This window comes from Phodopus roborovskii, unplaced genomic scaffold (genome assembly GCF_943737965.1).
Source record: "Phodopus roborovskii unplaced genomic scaffold, PHOROB, whole genome shotgun sequence".
NCBI lineage: Eukaryota > Metazoa > Chordata > Mammalia > Rodentia > Cricetidae > Phodopus > Phodopus roborovskii.
In genome coordinates, this window is record NW_026126549.1 from 6,241,844 (window position 1) to 6,262,500 (window position 20,657).

The 20,657-nt window shown below is 37.5% G+C and overlaps 2 protein-coding genes across 2 annotated transcripts; both read left to right on the forward strand.

Annotated features, from left to right (window-relative positions):
- Positions 1 to 211: 211 nt before the first annotated feature.
- LOC127234042 (serine protease inhibitor Kazal-type 12) lies at positions 212 to 2,689 on the forward strand. The gene is made up of 4 exons (XM_051200752.1): positions 212 to 272; positions 1,990 to 2,015; positions 2,272 to 2,399; positions 2,641 to 2,689. The coding sequence occupies exons 1-4, from the start codon at positions 212 to 214 to the stop codon at positions 2,687 to 2,689; spliced, it is 264 nt and encodes an 87-aa protein (XP_051056709.1).
- Positions 2,690 to 13,028: 10,339 nt separating this feature from the next.
- On the forward strand, positions 13,029 to 18,038 carry Marcol (MARCO like). The gene is made up of 4 exons (XM_051201170.1): positions 13,029 to 13,077; positions 16,046 to 16,080; positions 16,242 to 16,284; positions 17,410 to 18,038. The coding sequence occupies exons 1-4, from the start codon at positions 13,029 to 13,031 to the stop codon at positions 18,036 to 18,038; spliced, it is 756 nt and encodes a 251-aa protein (XP_051057127.1).
- The last annotated feature ends 2,619 nt before the right edge of the window (positions 18,039 to 20,657 follow it).

Here is a 20,657-nt window from a genome sequence, read left to right on the forward strand (position 1 = left end):
CTAAAATAAGTTTCTTTGGTATCTAATGTCTGTTCTTTACAGAAATCAGTTGCATAATAATAGGGGTGGAGGATGTGGCTGAGTGACAAGTGTATAGGTACTTGGACTGAGACATATAGATCCACTTATAAATACTGCCCAGAGAACACCAAGCACAGTGTTGGACTCCTTCAGCATTTCTGTTTTCTGAGACTTTGGCATCCTCACTGACATGAAGCCAGCAGGCACCATTCTACTTCTGATCAGCCTGGCCTGTTTGTTCCTCTATGCAGGTGAGTGCAAAATCATGCTATATATTTCTGGACCAGACTGGCTGATGCCAGCAGTTAGATTACAATGTTGTTTTTTATGATATGATAGCGATGGTGAATGATGTCCTAAACCTTCTCATTTCAGTGGAATATTAGTATGTAAATTCTATTTTAATTTTTACTACAGTGCTCTGCTTTAAGCACTTTTATTCACTTCCAAAATTAGTTCCATTCTCCCTAGTATGAGAAAGCTAGTTTTAGATTCCGTAGGCTCCCAAAGTCTAATTTGGGGATTTTAGGCCATTTGTGTTGCTGTCTGAGGGCCACCACAGAGACATCTGGTTAGAATTACACTTTCATCCTTAGGGGAAGTTTGCTATAGAAATGAGAAATTCTCCTAAAAACATCTTCTTAAAGAAATCCTTATCAAAAGGAAGGAAGGAAGGAAGGAAGGAAGGAAGGTAAGAGAAAGGAAAGGAAAGAAAAGAAAATAAATCTTTATCTAATGAACTTCATCAGATACAGCATGAAAATCTGAGTCATTCTTTTTTACCCTCTCTTCAACAATGTAAAGAGAGAATCAGGCGACGAGAAGGAGAAACGGAGGAGGGGAGGGAGAGGGAGACAAAGAACAGAACACTATGATGATGTACAAGAGTAGAAACAACCCAGGACTGGCATTCCAAGACTGGGCTCCAATGTTCATTCGCCTACCACCACTTCTCATATTGAATAATTCGTTCCAGTGCTCTGGCTGCTATTTTGTTCGGTATTAATGGTAGTCAGGAAACTCAAGTGCACTGACACTACCTTCAACTAAAAATGTTGCCTAAGCACATTGGGCTTAGATTCTAGCCTAGATTGTTTTCTTTACTCTGCCATTTATAACAAATGAATATTAATACTTAGCCAAATATTAATACTTAGCCAAATACTTGTCCTGGTACTCAGTTTCCTTAGCATGTGTGTTTGTTATGTTGTTATTGTTTGCTTTTGTTGGAGATTTTCTGTTGTGGTTTTGGTTTTGGTTTATTGTGTTTTATTTTCTTGAGATCACGCCTAACTCTGCAGGCCTTTTGGCCTGCCACTTGTTAGGTAAACCAGGATTTGAATTTTCGGTGATGCAACTGCTTCGACAGCTTTGTCTGGAATTATAAGCATGCACAATCGTGAACAGCCTTCCTTAGCATTAAAAATAGGACTGTTATATGAGTTGATATACACACATAAGGTTTAATATAGTACTTAAATGTGTAATTCCCACAGTAGAAGCGAGCTATGCCAAATGAAAATGTGATAAATTAAAATTATTCGTATTGCAATGATTTAAAATTTATTTAGCATTTTTTTGTTGTATCACTATGCTTTCATCAAAAGCTTTAAATTGAGAGATTTTCAGTTCCCTTATAGTAAATACATACCTGCTCAACAAAGATCAGTGCAAAATTTTGTCTCCATCTCTCCATAGAGAGGCTAGTTATGAGAGAAATCACACCGTGGAAAATGTGATTGCATAAAAGTACATAAAGAAGGTCAAACATAGGGAGAGCAATGTTGTCCCAGCCATGCGTAATGCAGCCTGCCTCTGGAACTTCCATGTGGTTAACAAGCTGTGTGTCTCAGTGTCGTTCTCCACCCACAAAGCAGGATAGATGCAGCAGGAGACTGTTGTGGTTTGCTGCAACTGGAAAATACAATGGTCACGTGTGATTTACCAGGGTCTGCTCTCCCATTGCAGGAGCTGTGAGCCAAGGAGCCTTTCAGGTATGTGTGTCTCGTCCTTCCTCTTGCCATTTCTAGCCCAGCAACTGTACCACAATGTCCAGAGAAGAGGTGGAAGGAAGTCAACAAACAGCTAACAAGAAGTGTTACAATTTTAGGGGTTTTGTTCTCTTTTCAATATATTTTCATTTTTATAACAAAAAAATGAATGTGCTTCAAGGAAGTTTGAGGTGCGTAAGGCTATTTTATCCATTCCATAAAAAATGAAATTTTTAAAAATGCTTTATCTGACTTACAGGCTTTTTGCAGAAACTATGAGAAGACACTGGGTAGGGATGAAAAGCCATGCCCAAAGCTCAACAAACCAGTGTGTGGCACTGATGGAAAAACTTACCAAAACCGCTGTGAATTCTGCCGAATAGCCATGTAAGCAAATGGATGCTAATAGCATGATGTTCTTGGTTGGGTCCAGTGGAGGAGACATCTATGAATTGAATTATTAATTATTAATTTATTAGTCTATTAAGGTTAATTTTATATGAAATAAAGTAATATGATTGTTTGGCAATCTTAAACCTAGAAAACCAATCTTTGTCTACTTTGCGCAGCCTAGAATTGACCCGTTTCTACTGTATTTCACCTCTGAACATCGTATCTTTTCTTTCAGGGAAAGAAGTTTTGGAAAACTTGATTTCAAACATGAAGGGAAATGCTGAATCCTCTAACACAATGCTGGGTGCACCTTTGGTTTGATTTTTACACTGAGATGTGTATTTCCCATTGTCCAGTCTCCTTGACGACAAGCTTGCCACCAGTTATTATGCACAAGACAAAATTATAATAAAGCTGTCTCAGTAACATTTATAAACCAATGTTTTGTTTCAGATAATGGAAGCACCTCTAGTTAAGTAAACTATTACACAAATCAATAAGAAACTTGAAAACTAAACACAATAGTAATACACTTCCCAGACCTGGAACTGCCCAATCTACACTCTGTTTTTCAGTAGCTATGCAGAGGATTTAAAGAAAATAAAATTGGACCCACAAAGTAAATATATATGTCTGACACAATGATATGTTAGAATAGTGGTTTTCCCTAAAGTGTATATTGAGTTGTACAAGGTCTCAATTTAAGCATTGAGGAAAAAAACAATAAAAGAAGGACAAAATACCGGTCATTCTGAGCATGTTCTGGAAAGGTTGAAGCCTCTACATTATTTGTCTCTGGCTTTATCATATACACCATAGAAAATTTAATTTCTGTAAGTGCAAAACTGTGAGAAGATTCAAAAGACTCCATCCACTCATGTGCTGTGGATGTTTTGAAATGGAGAAATGGACAGGATTCGCACTTTCAGTCACTGTAAAGATGGGTACATACCAACATTAAAGCATGCTTTGATATGTTCTTGCTGAAAATTTCCAATGAAAGTACTATTCCAATTTACTATTTCTAGAAATAATTGTCCAGTGCCTATAACACACCAGATATCATTCCAACAAAAAGTGAAGACAAGCTTCATAATTTGAAGAAACTTATAACTTATTAGGTAGATGAGGCTATGAGTTAGATCTGTTTTCAGTTATTAAAAAAATTTTAAAGGAAATAAAACAGAGGCGTGTGGTAGAGATAATTGGAGTGGTGGAGGCAAAGATTGCTTGAAACTGATTCTTTGGAGCAGATCTTAAAGAATGGAGAAATAGAAGGGGGTGTTCCAAATAGAGAAAATAACAAATATAAAACAAAACTGAATCAAATAAGACTGGCAAGATTACATGGGTAGGGATAGCCACACAAAATCTGAAGCACTGTTCCATTACAGGAACCTACTGATATATACTATAAAAAACAATTCTCAGAAGATATGTAGATCCATGATACAGAAGAAATTTTCTGAGTTAAGAATAATGCAAAAGCCAGCTTGATCTACAGAGTGAGTTCCAGGACAGGACTAAACAGGGATACCCTGTCTTAAAAAAAAAAGAGGGGGGGTTAGGATGGAGGGAGGAGTGAGGAAGGGAAGGAGGGAGAGAGGGAGAAAACTACTAAGCAAATATGGGAGCAAGGCAGTATGCATCAATTCCTGCCTTCAGGTTCCCAACCTGTTTGATTGTATTTCTGTCTTGACTTCCTTCCATGATGAACTTTGATAAGAAAGTGTAAGCCAAATAAACCCTTTCCTACCCTCCCAAAAAAGGAATAATGCAAAGTTTAGAGAAAGGATAGTTTTGAAGTCTGAAACTGAGTAAGTGTATTAATAAAATACAAACTTGGTCAGAGTACTTCACTATTACAAGTTAAACATGCTTCTTTTGAAGGAAAAGATCTCACTGCACATCAAACAAGTCAAGCAAGCAAGAACACATACATGTATGTATATGTGTATATGTGTGTACACCTGCATTTTGTTACTTTCACTTAGATATCAATATCTAAGATTTGTAAAAGGTCAGATAAGAATCTGGATTTCTAGAAACTGTAGCTATGAAAGTTCTATATATGAGAAGATCTAGTACACAATGCTCTAATCCTTCAACATCCAACAACTGATTGATTTTGACCCCTTTTGGTAGACTAATTTCCAAAGCCTCCAAATTAGCCTCATTCCTGTTCCTAGTTCCTGAACACAGAGGATAAAGTTATATTCTTTTCTTTAATGGTCTCATTCAATAACTTTGGCTTTAGAAATGTACACTCTAGGGCAGGAGAGATGGCTCAGAGGTTAAAAGAACTGGCTACTCTTCCAGAGGTCCTGAGTTCAATTCCCTACAGCCACATGGTGGTTCATCACTGTCTATCATGAGATCTCATGCCTTCTTCTGGCATGCAGGCGTATACATGCAGGTTACATAGTAAATTAATTGATTGCAAATACAACAATAAATTATTTTTTTAAAAGAAAAAGAAGTTTGCACTCCAGAGAGTAAGATCACTTCATCAATAAATAACAGCTACCTCCTAGAATCAACTTTTCCCACTTTATCACTTACAGTAAGTGGTAACACTCTGTTATAAAACCACAAACATTATGGCATCCTAACCACCATACAAAATACCACAGGACACAAATGTAAGAACAGTGGAGCAGATCATTTTACTTGGTTTCCACAGTATCTACTTTCAAATATCATCTCTACTCTTAATATAGAGCTTGTTAATCTTGATTTCTTTTCGCTTTTCTTTTTCTTAGTACCTTATTTCCTTTTCCTTCCTCCTTCTTTCCATTCCATCCTTCTGATCCTGTCCTTATGGGACCCTACTCCTCAACTGGGTCACATTGCCCAGCCCCACTACATGGGGAGGTACTTGGTCTCACTGCAACTTGATACGCCATCTTTTATTGATAGTCATGGGACACCTGACCTTTCCTAAACAGAAACAGGAGGAGTGGATTTGAGGCTGGGAACTGAGATGGAAGAGGAGAGGGACAGGAAGGAGAGGAGGGAGAGGAAACTACAGCTAGGCTGTAAAATAAGTAAATGAATAAATTTATTTTTAAAAAGAGACAATCCAAAAAAATGATTAGCTACTTCCAATAACTTTACTGTCACTATTGCACTGTAGATAAACATTTTGCCTACAATGTAGGTGTAGCATGCACAGTCCAGCACTGGAGAAGATACGTGATGTCTCTTTTGTTTTCTACCCAAACAGCAACCATTGCATCTTTCTACCCTATGAATGTTAGCCAGCAGTAAGGAAGTTTTCCAGTCAGCTTGACGTGATTTGCCTAATTCCTGAAGCCAAAGTGTGTGATGTCTTCAGAAACAGTTTCTTGCCATGTAATGATGATGAATAACCAAGGGCAATGGCAATTGTCTGTGTTATTTTGGAGGCCTCACAGGTCTCTCTGACTAATAACTTATAGGGAAGTATACCATACCTTGCACTGAGCTTTTAATGTAATAACCTATATCTTCTAGGAGCAAATATTGTCAATTCTTTGAGTTAATTCCTTGTGAACACTTATTTTATTTTAAAGTTATATTTTGAAATTACCTTATTAATTAGTATGCTTCCACAGGCTTTTTCATACATCCATAATTTTAACTAACCCACCCAGCACTCCTTCATCTACCCCTTCTCCCACCAATGCTCCCACTTAATCCTTAAACACCAATATACCCCTTCTTTGTTCATGTCACAAGTTTCCTACTATCCTCCCAATTATATGTTTTAATTGGGTTGTGAGAGAATAGGCATTCATATAGATTTGCCCTTCCTTTAACCCTCGTTTTCCCCCATACTCTCATGATCTTCCCAACATAATTCTATTCCCAGTATTCTACCTCATTTTACCTACAATGTTCTATGACTCTTCATTAACATGACTACCTGTAGTTGGAATTTTCTTTGGGCCAACAACCAGTTCCCAAATAAAGATACAGAGACTTATTATTAATTATGAATGTATTATGAATGTTCAGCCTTAGCTTAGGCTTGTCCCACTAGCTTTTAAACTTAATTCCCTGTTTTAATTTTTATTTATTACTGGGATTAGAGGTGTGTTCTATCACTGTCTGGCAACCTTGAATTCTTTTTTTTTTAACATATTGATTCCAGTTCCCTCTCTCTCCATCCCTCTCTTCTTCTTTCCCTCTCTCCCCCCTCATCACATGCACCCTAACCACCCTCCCATCCTATCCCCCACCCCAATTCCACATGTAGGGTGATGCCATCCAGGAGGGGTCATTCAAATCTGTCAAGTCATTTGAAGTAGGGACTAGGACTTCTCTCCTGTCTCTAGGTTAAGGGAGTATCCCTCCATGGGGGATGTGCCCACAAGGTCCTTCTGTGCACCAGGAATACATCCCAGTTCCACTATCTGAGAACCCCCAGACTGTTCAGGCCTTCTAGCTAAGACCCATGTTCAGGGGGCCTGAGTCAGTGCCATGCTAGATTCCTAGCTATCAGTCTGGGGGGTCTCTTAGCTCCTCCTTGTTCAGGTCAGCTGTCTCTCTGTTTCTGCAACCTGGTCTCTCTGCATCTGAATTCTAGTTAGACTCAGTGTTAGGTAAGGGTGTTTGCTTCTGTTTCCAACAGGTACTAGATGAGGGCTCCATGATGGTAGATAAGTTAGTTGAGGAACTTGCTAATACTAACACTGATTTTAACAGACTTAAACAGTGCTCCTCATCTCCCTGTGCCCATGGCACAGATGGAGCCACACCCCTCCAATTAGTCTCAATTCCATTAATATAAAATTCATGGAGTAGGAAAACTAAAATATTCATTTATTTAGTGCACACGTGGGGCCCACATGTGGAAGTCAAAGTGAAGTTTACTCAGGCTTTTAAACTTAATTTAACTTGTTTCTTTTATGTACATTTTTGCCTCAGGGCTGTTTAGCTTACTTTTATTCTGTATGGCCAACTTAACTGCTTCCCCTGTGTCTGTTTGGCTGGCGCTTGGTATCTCCCTTGCATCTCTTTTTTTTTTTCTTCCATCTAGCTTAAATTTCTCCTCCAACTTACTCCTCCTGCCCCAAAGTCCAACCTATACCTCCTCCGTCACTATCAGCTGTTTGGCTTTTTCTTAGACCAATCAGGAGCCTTAGGCAGGCAAGAGACAGATCTTTACATAATTAAACAAATGCATCACATCTTTACACATCTAAATAAACCATAACATAAACAAATACAAAACATTTTTACATAGTTAAACAAATGAAGCACATCTTTACATAGTTAAACAAATGTTTCATAGCATACCCCTAAAGGCTTCATTCTGTGCTCTGACTTAAAAAAACAAAACAAAGTATTTGGGGCTAGTATCCTCATTGTTGGGAGCATAGCATGAAGATCCTTGAGCCCACAGATCTCCAAAGAAACCAGGAATGTTAACCATTGAAAAGATGAAAAAAAATCTGTTCTTCCATTCTGAAATCTGAGAATTGGAAATGGTTGGCTTTCTAGTGGTCTGCATTATCTGTTGGGCCAGGCCATATCAAGCTCTCACAACCAAGGCCAGAGGTGGTTAGCAATCTAAATGCCTGTGATAGCCAGAGGCTCCCCAAACTCGCATAACCAGGACCAGGGTGGCTAATAACCCAAATGATCTCTGTGCTATCTGCATGACCAATACCAGGCCATATCCTTAGGCTCTTAAACTAGTGCAGGTAGTATACCTCTAGATCCTATCTTCTTGAAGGAAATGACATACATAACATAAATAATAAAAACCCAGAGACAAATATTGGGGTACAAGCTGAAGATCAGAAAAGAAAAGCATCCAAGTCAGTAGCTCTTACCTCTACCTCGGACTGAAATGTGTGACCCGTCTCCATGAATCCTCAGAGGCAAATGCTTCCCTGTCTGAAAACTAAATGTCACAAGAGACCCTTTGCTTCTTCCTTTTATGCCTCTCTAATGCTGGGATTAAAGGCATGATCTCTGTTACTCTTTTAGACTGATTCACTCTCATGTAGCCCTGGGTGGCCTTGAACTCAGAGATCTGCCTACCTGTATCCTGATTTCTGGGATTAAAGGTGCGTATGAGCACTGCCTGACTCCATGGCTAGCTTTGCATTTTGATCCCTAGTGGAATTACTAGATCATAAATGATATATCACCACAGACATGTACCCTGAAGTTCAGAGTAACTATATTTCCTTGTGTAATGGAGATTGTCCTACACCAGGAAAGTTATTCAGAAGTATGCTAGGATTAAATACATTGGGAATAAACCTCTCATTATTAGACTCCTGAAAGTGTGATCCAGGTTGGTGGAGTCAGTATGCACTGGGTTTTCATTCTTATCTCTTCATGGGGTTCACTTTCCTGTATGACATCTGCAGAGATCCTCTTAATAAAGAGAGAGAGAGATCATGTAGCATCTGTCTTCCCGAGCCTGAGTTACCTCAAAGTAATTTTTAAAATTCCATCAGTTACCTCCAAGTTTTATGGACTTCTGGGTTGACTCCATTCTCTAGATATTGTAAACAGAGTGGCATGTTTTTCTTAGCAACCTTTGTTGACTTCTGTGGTTCAGACCACATACTGTACATAGCTGTAAAGTGTCAAATGTACGATTTATTTACAAAGGGCCTTTGGTCTAGTTTGAACTAGTTCTGAGGTGGAAATGAGATAATTATGTGCAGTTAGTCTGAGCAAAAGAACAAAGCTGTTAAGTGGGATCCACTTATGAAGCATGCCCCAGGATATATTCTATATATCAAAAGTATATAACTAAATGAAAAACTCATGTTCTGACCATACACCAATGTATGTGCCCAGCAATTGATTAACATATTATTGGGGCTTGGGGGAAATATCCTACCATAGAGAGGGAGCATTCTGTCTTCAAAGGGAATTTACAGTAAGAATAGTGACTATTCAGAAAGCAAATACTCCCACTGCTCTGGGTGTTGGTCTCCTCCATTGGAATGTGTGATCCAGGTGGGTTAGCTTTGTGATTTGTCAGCTGTGTTATCACTGCATAACCCTATAGACTGCAGCTGGGGGGCCTCATAAGGCTTAGACCAAAACCTACCATTCCTCCATACCCACTGCCTCTTATTGCAAGGAAAGAGACAACAGCTCAGGTTTCAGGAAAGGAGAGTGGACTCATGTTATGTAGAAGGTAAATATGTGTCAACGATTTTTGTAATGTTCTAAAGCTATGCACTTTCTTCAAAATATAGATCTAATTATGAGTAGATATTATATAGTATATGATTGGAATCAAGGCTTAAGTAACAAGTTAACAAAAAATTTAAAATCTAATGATTCAACGATTTAATTTCTCTTAAATATGAAATTGGGACTAAAGTCAAAACCAGTGTTTTTCTTAAGTGGATAAATGGAGGTGAATTTGAGAGTTAGAAAGATTAAACTTCATTTCATAATGATAGAATTTACAGACATGTACACGAAAAGATCTTAATGCAATAGAAGTCTTGGGGAAAAGTCAATAAATGTCTATTATAACCAGCTTACTTCATGACTATTTTAATTACACTCTGTTTTGTATTTTATTGGTGTCTTCTCATTTCATGTGGTTAAACTAAAATGAAGTCAGCAAGGTCATGTGTCTACTTCTCCAATGCTCATATTAACAGAATGGCATTGGCTAACATTGGTGGAACATGGGTGTGTTTCATGGGTGTGTAACCCAATACATAATGATGAAACTGTATGAAACTGAATCTCAGTTTGCATTGAAACTTTGTGTACTAAATGAAGAAATGGATGCCCACAGCAAAGAAGCTGTTTCAAGCAAGGTCTCAAGAATCCCTTCAGAGCTCAGCATACTGAAACTGGTACCTTGTGTGGAGTGGAAAATTGTGTAAATTCATTAATCAATGAATCAACTAAGGAAAGGCAAGTGTCCTTGATGCTGAGGGATTATTTAGTGGATAACCTTTAGCCTTTCTGGATACAAGTTTGGCAACAGGATATTGATTTTAACAGGGATTGTGTCTCTTTTTTGATGATTTTTATTTAAATTTAAAACAAGCTTATTTTACATGTCAATCCCAGTTCCCACAACCTCCTGTCCTCTCCTGTTTCCCCCACCAACCCTTCATCCCATCCCCTTTCTGCTCCCCATAGAGAAGACTTCCGTGGGGAGTCTTCAAAGTCTGTCATATCATTTGGAGCAGGGTCTATGCTCTCCCCCTTGTGTCTAGGCTGAGGGAGTATCCCCCTATATGGAATGAGCTCCCAAAGTCCATTAAGAGCAGAGTAAATGTTCCACTTATCTGTCTGGACTCAGATGATGGAGCACATTTTCTCCCTTCTGTGTGAAAACTCTAGAACTATTCTCAGGGTCACAACAACTAAGCTTGGCATGTGTTTTTCTCTCCCCAAATCACAAGTAAAATTAAAAAGAGAAAATTACTGAAGAATTCATGGCTTCTCCACTTTGGGATGTATGGCAAATGGTTTGATATTAAATCAAATAATCTGGATATGGATAGTCCACTGCAGAATCTGTGGTCGGTAAACCTCAAGGAACATATTTTGCCTTTTGACATATGTTTCAAAGCACTTTTGAAAAAGCCATGCAAATGCTGTGAGTGGCACAGTACCAAAAAGCAGCTTTCCTCTGCTCCAGCTGTGCCCCATTTCACCCACAGAGCAGGCTCATGAGCACATGCAGGTGGATTCCAAGTGCCAGCAACCTTTTAAATTGATAAATTCCTTCTATGCAATTAGGATTTCAAATGATTATTGGTAGCAGGGAATTGTGTGTTCTATTCCCCCATCTCCAACATAAATCTACTTTAATCCTGACTCTAACTCATTTTATAAATGAAGAAGTAAAGAGAAATTCAGGACAGAATAATAATAAAGATGTACAAAAACGAAGGTATTTCCTCTCCAAACCATAGCTAAGTATCTAGAGGAATTCAATCCTTTGAATGATTTCTTATCATGATTTTAGACAGGATACATTTTGTTGCATTTTCTTCGAACAGTTGCCTCTAAAACACTTAGCACTACCCCCTGTTTCTTTGCAATCCCAGGGTAATTGACATTTCAAAACAACATGCATATTAATAAGAAGCATCCTATACTTGCTAGGTTAGGTCCCTGCAATGATAGTTAAAATCAGTTGATATTCTCCTTTAAGGTCCCATATTTTACTTCAATGCCTTATTTAGAAGTGTTGTTGCTCCTTTCATGGAATAGTTGCTCTTGGGATCCCTATGCTTCATTTCACTGTAGAGGGCTTTATGATAACTTTCCTTCAATGTTTCAGACAACAGAAGTACAACTATACACACACACCAAAAACATGCCACATGCATCACACCACACATATACATACACACATCATATCCACACAGAGAGACACACTTGAACACACAGAATTACCCCACACACACACACACACACCACTTCTTACCCACTTAGCAGCTATGTAATTTCCCACCACTCCTCATCTTGGCATTGGACTTTGTGAGATTCCCCCAACCCCATTACCATGTCCACTGTTTTTGTCCTTTTGTAGGCAACCATGATGCTGAGATTTCATGGCTGTAACTCACTGCTGTGTATAGAAGACAAAATTTCACAGCAAACTTCTTGTTCCTCTAGATCTTTCGATCATCCCATACACAGTCCATAATGTCCCCAGAGCCTCAGGTGTAGGATTGTAGAGTAGACACGTAAATTGGGGTTGGGAACCTCATGGTCAATTGTTTTCTGCATTCTCACTAGATACAGGTTTCTCTGATATTCTCCATTTGCTGAAGAATGAAACTTCTTTGATAAGGGTAAAAACCGAATGAAACCTCTTTGATAAGGGTAAAAACCATCAACTACATCACGTTATTTGATGTCTACATGTCATATTATCAAAGGCATGCTTTGTGCATGCTCCAAATAATTTGAATTTATTACATTAAAGACAATATTTCACTGTATTATAATACTGACTTTAAGACCAAGAAAACCTCCCATGCTTTTACATGAACTTCTGTTTAGTGTTACAACTTGAGAAGAAAAGGCTAGTGTAATGTTATTCCTCTAACATGAACACTATTGTCTCTTGCTAACTCATAAAAACTCATTACATGTCATCATTTCTCAGTGAATGCATTCATAACTTACTAATGACCAATACTTGATGCATTTTACTTGTTTTTAAACATATAATTTGAGGTAAATTATTGGTATATAATTGAGTTGAAGGAAAAGGCCTTGAAGGTCTCGATCATGGACATATAAACTTGTTGAATGAACAGCAATACTAGCTGACAATAAGCCATCCCCTAACAATAAAGAAATGAACAGTGAATTCATTTCTTCCCCTGGTGTGTCTTACCCTTTTCATCCTAGGAGAAGGTAATCTTATAGACGCATATTAAAGTTTGGTTATTTACAAGAGTTGGGGTGTGAAGCTCAAATTTGAGAAACACCTTGGTTTGTGAAAATTTACTGTGTAATTTTTCAAGACAGTAACAGTGTTTAGCAATAAGGGTGGAGAACTTTTCAAATATATAACATGGTAGTGATGAGGACAATTTGTCTAGACAGGAGTTACAGAAGAGTTATATACACTTAAGCTATCCAACAGCCACATCTGAATCTCCTGGCTCTACCATGGGGGGTTTAATGTTCCTTCACTTGATGTTCCTGGCTGTGTTCTCAGGTAAGAAAGCTATATTTTGTGTCTTTCTTTCCAACTCTCTAAGGATGGGTTTGAACATTTGAGGGAAGAGGTGATGCTTTATCAGAATTAACAACAAAATGGCAAAGATTATTTCAGGAAAATATAAATCCAGAGATGTAAAATGGTGACTGAGTGTAACAAGAGTGGAAGACTTGTTATTGGAGTGAAGCAAGAATTAGAAGTCGGAAAAGGCTGTGTACAAAGATACTGTCAATCTAAATATGTTATAAGAGCATCTAAAAATTCACATTCATGTCCTGTAAGAAAAATCACCTAATGTTGCATGTGATCAAATATTTAAAATGTATTTTAATACTGAATTTTTATATTTATTTAACTTGCTTAAGATGTTGCAGTCCCTTTTTCCTATAAATAAAATAGAAATAGTTATACTTCCCTTTTACTTTAGAAATTACATGGGTGGTTACATCAATTGCCATTATTTGAGCTCTTTTTGGATGACATACTGTTATACTTTCTGTTTCATACTTTAACATAGTTGTTTTAAAAGATATAGATTCTAGTTGATATATGAATTTCTAAATATGATGAGAAATTCTTACTATCTTAATATATACATCTTAATTCAACATCTTAATACATATATTAAGATAAGGAATATAATATAATATATTTTAGGGGACTATGTTTAGTAATAGATTTCATGCTTAAGAATTCTATGTCCAGAACAAGGATAGATTTAATTTATCCCCAAATTATGATCTTTCTTAAAACTAATGTAAAGGAATAACAAAATGCCTAGTACCTAGAGCTTCTTATGCCTGCAGTCAAGGACATAATGGCTGTCTTCCTACTGCAGACACTGTGGAGCTATCTCATGTTACTGAAGACATGCAGCTCATTCAGAAACATGGGTCTTTTCATAGTACCGAAATGCATTGAGGCAATTGTTACATGAAGATGTTATTGGAAATAAACTGTGTTAGGAAATTAGTATAGTACTGAGGGACAGAGTGAGAGAAGTAGAATGTAGGGACACATATGTTTGGTGGAGAGAAGAGGCTGGATAGCTAAGATCCCTCCCTGAAGCCCCTGCTCATGATGGCTATACCTGCCATGCACTTTGAGGGTCTCTAGGTGACAGTATGTACTAAACATACTGTCAACAGAAGAAAGTGTCAAGACTATAGGTAGCAATTATATGAGCTTGGGAGGCAAAGAAGAGCGAGGTATGAAGAAAGAGAAGCCAAGCATATGTTGGGATTTGTAATATTAGAAAAGACAATTCAAAACAAAAGAAAAACCAAAACAGAAGATAGCTACTTTCTAAATTTTGTATTTAAATACATAGTTCTAACATAATATGAAGTCTATTTTATATTCTTATATACCAAGCTGGACTTGAACTCACAGCAGCCTTCCTGACTCAGCCACTCCATCGCTCATTTGACAGGTACATGCCACTATGTCCAGCATGATGTGACTTATCACCAAAATTCCACCTCAGGATTTTTTTAGTCTAGATTTTTTTTCATGTTAGATAAGTGTTTAATCTAAATTTTCACTGAATAATTTTTTGTGCAATAAACTGAGAACATAAACTAGCTATTATGGAAAGAGTAACTAAATAAATGAAGCATGGCAAATCCAAATAATGAGGCAGGAGTGGCCATCAAGGGGCAGAATGGAAGCACACTGGGTCGTTATTCAATGACAGTGTTCCTACACTGTTGTGGAAGGAGACATGGAAGGGAACAGTAACTGCATTGAGTTTCAGAGTACTTGGGAAACATTTATTTCTGAATATGTTTTAACCACCTGGGACATTTTAAAAATTTGCTTTGATAGTTTTGGTTCACATGATTATTTCCAACCCAAGGAAGCATGGAGGAGGTGGATAGAGGAGACCAGAAAATTTACCTACAATTGCATTTTGTCTTTAAGATTCGGTGCCATTTACCTATGGCATCTATTCAAAATTAAGATGATGAATAAAAATTAACCCATTGGCCTGTTTTCCATCTCATCACATTTCAAGCTGATTGTTACTCAATGCTAGTGACTGGGATTGAAAAACCTTTGGTCTCTAAGACTTTGAGAGTGAACATCTGTACTCACGGTCTTTCTGCCTTTTGGTTTACTTTCAACCTTTTCCATTTACATCTTGTCCACTTTTCTGAGGAGGAAAATAATTATCTACAGTTTTGGTTTGGTTTGGTTTGTCGTTTCCATTTTACAGACTCTAGAGTGACATTGGTTTTTTTTTTTATATCTTTCTCTTCTTCACCTCCTAGGTCCACATAAGCACCACATTTTGCAGACACATCCGTGTTACCTGGTTTCTCATTCACTTTATTTTGTATGTTGTAGAACTGATCATATGACTATGCATTCCTATTTACACATTTGTATTCATTGACAGTCTTCTTGTGTTCTTTGTTATATCTTTAGCTCTCATTGTAGTCCTGGCACAGGGAGGGACTCTTTAAACATAAGCATTTTGTTAACTGGATGACTGACTAAATTACTATCATGGTTGTCCTCATGCTCTACCAGCATAGTTCAGAAGGCTGCCAGCTGCTCAGTATTCTGCCCAGACAAAGTCCTAGCTACCAGTCAGTGCACCGGCATACTCAGCACAATTGCTGATACATTCGATTGTGTTTAGATTGTGAGATACAAAAGTGTACACCTTTAAAAATACCAAGCAGAGCAACTTAAAATTCAAATGAAACTCTGAGTATAAGTTGGGCATCATCTACCTTGAGATGATATTAAGTTATGTGAAGTAAGCAAATAATTACCTAGGAAAATAATGTAACATTGAATAAAAACTTGGAAGAAACCTCATGATAAAAGAAAAAAAAAAGACTACTTTCAAAAACAAGAGGAGATAAAAGAAACACTTGTCCTAACAAAAGATATGACCCAGAAGAATACCATTTTCCTTAACTATAAAATGTTAACTTTTTCCCATTGTTTTTAGACTTGCACTCCAAATACTTATCATCGTATCCACGGGTAAGTGTAGTGCTCACCCACATTAAGATTTTTTTTTCCACAAAAAAGACAGAGGTCATTTCAGAAAGCTACAGCTTATCAAAGTGCAGGGATCAGTTGACCATAAGCTGCCCTCCTCCAAGTGGACGTTTATGACACAATCCTTAAACTTTTATGTTCAGGGAACATCTTGGGATAGAGTGGGAAAACTGCAAAAGCCTGAAGGTTAGGACAGTTGCTGGGAAAGACTCTTCTGGAGAACAATGACATAGAAAAAGGATATGACTGAGGTGAGGAAGTGGGTCTGGGAGAACTAGGGAAGGAGTTGCAGATGAATATGATCAAGATATGTTGTATAAAATTCTTTAAGTCTTAATTTAAAACAATACCTTACAATAAGGTATAATAGCATACAATAAACCTAATAAATGAAATGAAAGACCTCCACAATAAATATTTTATGACACTGTACAAGTAAATTAGATTCTAGAGTATGATAATAACTTCCATGTTCATAAATTGGCAGAATTAATATTATGGAAATGACTGTATTATCTAAGTTAACCTACAAAATCAATGCAATTCTGATATTTTAAGGACATTCTTCACAGAAACAGAACACAATGTATATGAAAACAAAGTAAATTATATCCCAAATAGCCAAAGCACTGTTAAGAAGAAAGAACTGACAAAGCACTGTTAAAAATGAAGAACAGGGATGGAAGTATCAAAATTGTTCTTCTCAAACTGCATTACAGTCATTGTATTAAAAAAAAAAAAGATGGTGCTAAGGTGCTAGGTAGAAAGTACATGAATATAATATAATAAATTTTTGAACAGAAAAGAGGATACACACAAAGAAATACACGTAGTCTCTATCACTCTAATTTGACTAAAAAATACATATAACCACCACTGTTATTGATATCAGGAGTTTTGCTTGAAAATAAATAATGCTTCCCCTGCAGACTGAAAGCCTTTGTGATTAGAAAATTGAAATCATCCATAAAAGGGATTCTGTGACATAATAGAAGCTTAAAATGGAAAATAAAAAGGGAAATGAGGATAGAAAGAAGGCTTAGTTAAAGGAATTCAGATAACATTTTTTTTTTTACAAATGAGCAAGTTTACTAGATGTTACACTTTGGGGAAATTATAACTCATTAAAGAAAAACAGATGGAGAAAACAACTTATTCAACATGAGAGAAAAGATGGGAAAATTCCAACTTGGAGCTGATTTTAAAAATTCAAGAAGTTATATAATAAAAATATATCATGTGGGGGATGATTTGCTTTAAAATATTAAAATAATTCCACTTTTATTCTTTTTTCTTATTGTGTCATTTCAGTGTCTTCTACCCAGATTTCAAAACCAGACATTTTCAAGCTAGAAGAGAATAAAAAATCTGCACTTCTAGACGCCAAAAGTGGAGCTAATTCTGGAGGAGAGAAGGAATCTGACAAACGAGGAGATCTCACACAAGGCAAACCAGGAATGCTCATTCTTCAAGGACAACCAGGGTATTCCAACCAGCCAGGGAAACCAGTTAGTGGTTATCAGCCAGGGAGGCCAGAAGACTTGAATAAGCCTGAGACACCCAGTGCTTGGATTTTGCAAGGGAAGCCAGCAGAAGAAAACCAAAAAGGAACTCTACAGGCTTCCAACAAGCAAGAAGAATCAAGATCGCCTAGTCAGCAAGGAAAGCCTGAATCTCTTAGCCAAAAAGGGAAGCCAGCATCAGCTAAGGACAAGAGCAAGCCAGAGGTGAAGCCAACATTAGCTAGCAATAAAGGCAAGCCTGGACATTTAGAATCCTCTAACCAACAAGGGAAACCAGGATCCTCTAGCCAACAAAGAAAGCCAGAACCTTTTAACCCACAAAGGAAACCAAGGTCTTTGTATAAACAAGAAGGGAAAAATGTAGATGACCTTTTGAAGGATGATACAATGGGGATTGAGGTTAGTATTGATGCCTGATTTATTTTTTAAACTTACCTCAGTCATTTTCTTTTTCAAACATGGTAATAATTAACCAAATACCATAAACTCATAGCAATTTGCAATGCCACTAATTAAACAAAATGAAACCAATGTTAATTTCATTCACATCCATGATCACTGAGGGACGTTCCCTTTTATAACATTTTTTTCATTTCTTTCGTTCATCTTCCATTCAAACCTTCAAACATGAACTAAGTTAACTCAAAATCTCATCAACTGAGTCCACCCTTTCCAGGTTTGACTTTCACAGCCATTTCGATCCCAGCTGTAACCTATAAAGTACTGAACATGATAATTCCAAATCTTGCTCTGGTCCGCTGTTCCTGATCAAAATTAGTCAGTGCTTCTGTTTACTTAGAAAATACAACTTAAACTCCCAAATGTGATTTTCAGGTCAGGGCTTTTTGGGGATAGACCCCATTAGGCATCAAGTGTCATTCCAAATCGCACTTCCTTACATGCCATCCATACCACATACAGTCCTTTCATAGCCTGCTAATATGCCCCTGACCATTTCCTACATAATAAAAGTTATGTTGTTCCTTTATAACTATAGTTTCAACTCCATCAGGAACATGTTTTTAAAATACCATTTTTAAACCTATATTCTTATAGTCTAGGATGCATGAGACATAATAATCAGTTCTCCTGGTTTGGTCAATGAATGTAATAACAACACGCCTGATGCTTATGAGCATCCATGTGTTCAGCGTGACTTCTGCATCCTCTTTTGAGTCCTGCTTTGCTTCTCCCTCACTTGCCTTCTTTACCCTGTAATTTCCTGGTTTCATCTATCAATGATTCTGAACATTTCCATTTTGTACTTACACCTGAGTTTGATAGAACATGTCCTCTATCGCATTTAAGAGGTAAAATAAACTTAATTTTTTATTGATTTTTCTTGTTTTACATATTGATCCCAGTTCCCTCTCTGTCCCTCCCTCCCTCTCTCCCACCCTCCCATGCCCTTCAAAAGCCCTCGCATACCATCCCCCACACACAAACTCCACATGTAGGGTGATACCTTCCTGGAGAAGTCATCTAAATCTGTCAAGTCATTTGGAGTAGGGACTAGGCCCTCCCTCCTGCCTCTAGGTTAAGGTAGTATCCCTCCATGGAGAACAAAGTCCTTTTGTGCACAAGGGATACATCCTGGTTCCACTGTCAGAGGTCCCTTAGACTGCCCAGGCCTTCTAACTGAGATCCATGTTCAGGGGATCTGAGTCCGTCCAAAGCTAGATTCCCAGCAATCAGTCTGGAGGCACATTAGCTCCTCCTTATTCGGTCAGCTGTCTCTGTGTGTTTCTGTAGCCTGGTCTTGTCCTCCCTCTCTGCATTTGGATTCCAGTTCGGCTCAGTGTTTAGCTGTGGGGTCTGCTTCTGTTTCCATCAGCTCTATATTTCCATGAGAGCTCTATGATAGTGAATAAGATAGTCATCAATCTCATTATCAGGAAAGGGCATTTATGGTAGCCTTTCCACTGTTGCTCAAATTGTTATAGATCTCTGTACATTTCTCTAGAGTCAGTTTTCTCTTGAAACTTATAATGATTCCCTCGTTTATGCTCTCTCTCTCTCTCTCTCTCTCTCTCTCTTTCCCTCTTCTCTCTTCTCTTCTCTCTTCTCTCATATATTCCTCACCTGAATCTATCTTCCTAATCCCACGGGCATTGGTGGCACATGCTTTTAGTTCCAGCACTCACTCGGGAGGCAGAGGCAGGCAGATCTCTGTGAGTTCAAGGCCAGCCTGGTTTACAAGAAAACTTTTTTTTTTATCATATATTACCTATTTTCATCTTCATCTCAGAGGAAAGCTACTTTTTCTTCTTGGTATCTCTTGGTTGGTGCAAAGTATTACTCTCCTAGAAAGAAGACTGCCATTAATCTTAACACCCTCAGCAGGCTTTTACAGTCTTCAGAACATCATACAGCTTTGACAACTTTATATTGCTTCTAAAATGGGAGAGATAACTGTGTTTATTTTATAGACTATGTCTAAATCAGTCATCATCATAAGAAGGTTATTAACTTTTAACTAAAATTATCAACCTTGTTATTTATTAATGCCTGTTCTCAGGGGCTTGTCAAAGCTTCATGATACCAGTCTTCTGATATTTAGTAATTTACACTCTAGGAAATATCCTAGGCACTATTTAAAGGAATTGTGCATAATCTTATTCCTGCCTCATCTTTCTTTGGCACAGGAAAAAGATGTGGCTTTTCCCAGGCTTGCTTCTCCTTTTAGAGTTAAGATCTGTCTCTACATAATTTAAGAGCAGACTATGTGTTGTGAACTTTGCAGTAAATAACTACATATTTAGGTCATTGATTAGATATTTAACACATCCATGTGTGGTGCTTGAACCTGTAAACATTATGCTTCCATGCCTAGAGTCATAAAATAAATCAAAATATATTGTTCATTCAAGACATTCACATAACCTAAACCTATAGATTTATTGTATTGTATGTACTAAGGAAATAATGTGATTGGCAGAGAATAATGCTTCCCAATAAAAGAGCAATTGGTGTTTTCCTTTGACTCAAACTCATCACTCTGTCCCTTACCTGATGCTCTCTTCCATTTTTGCAGGC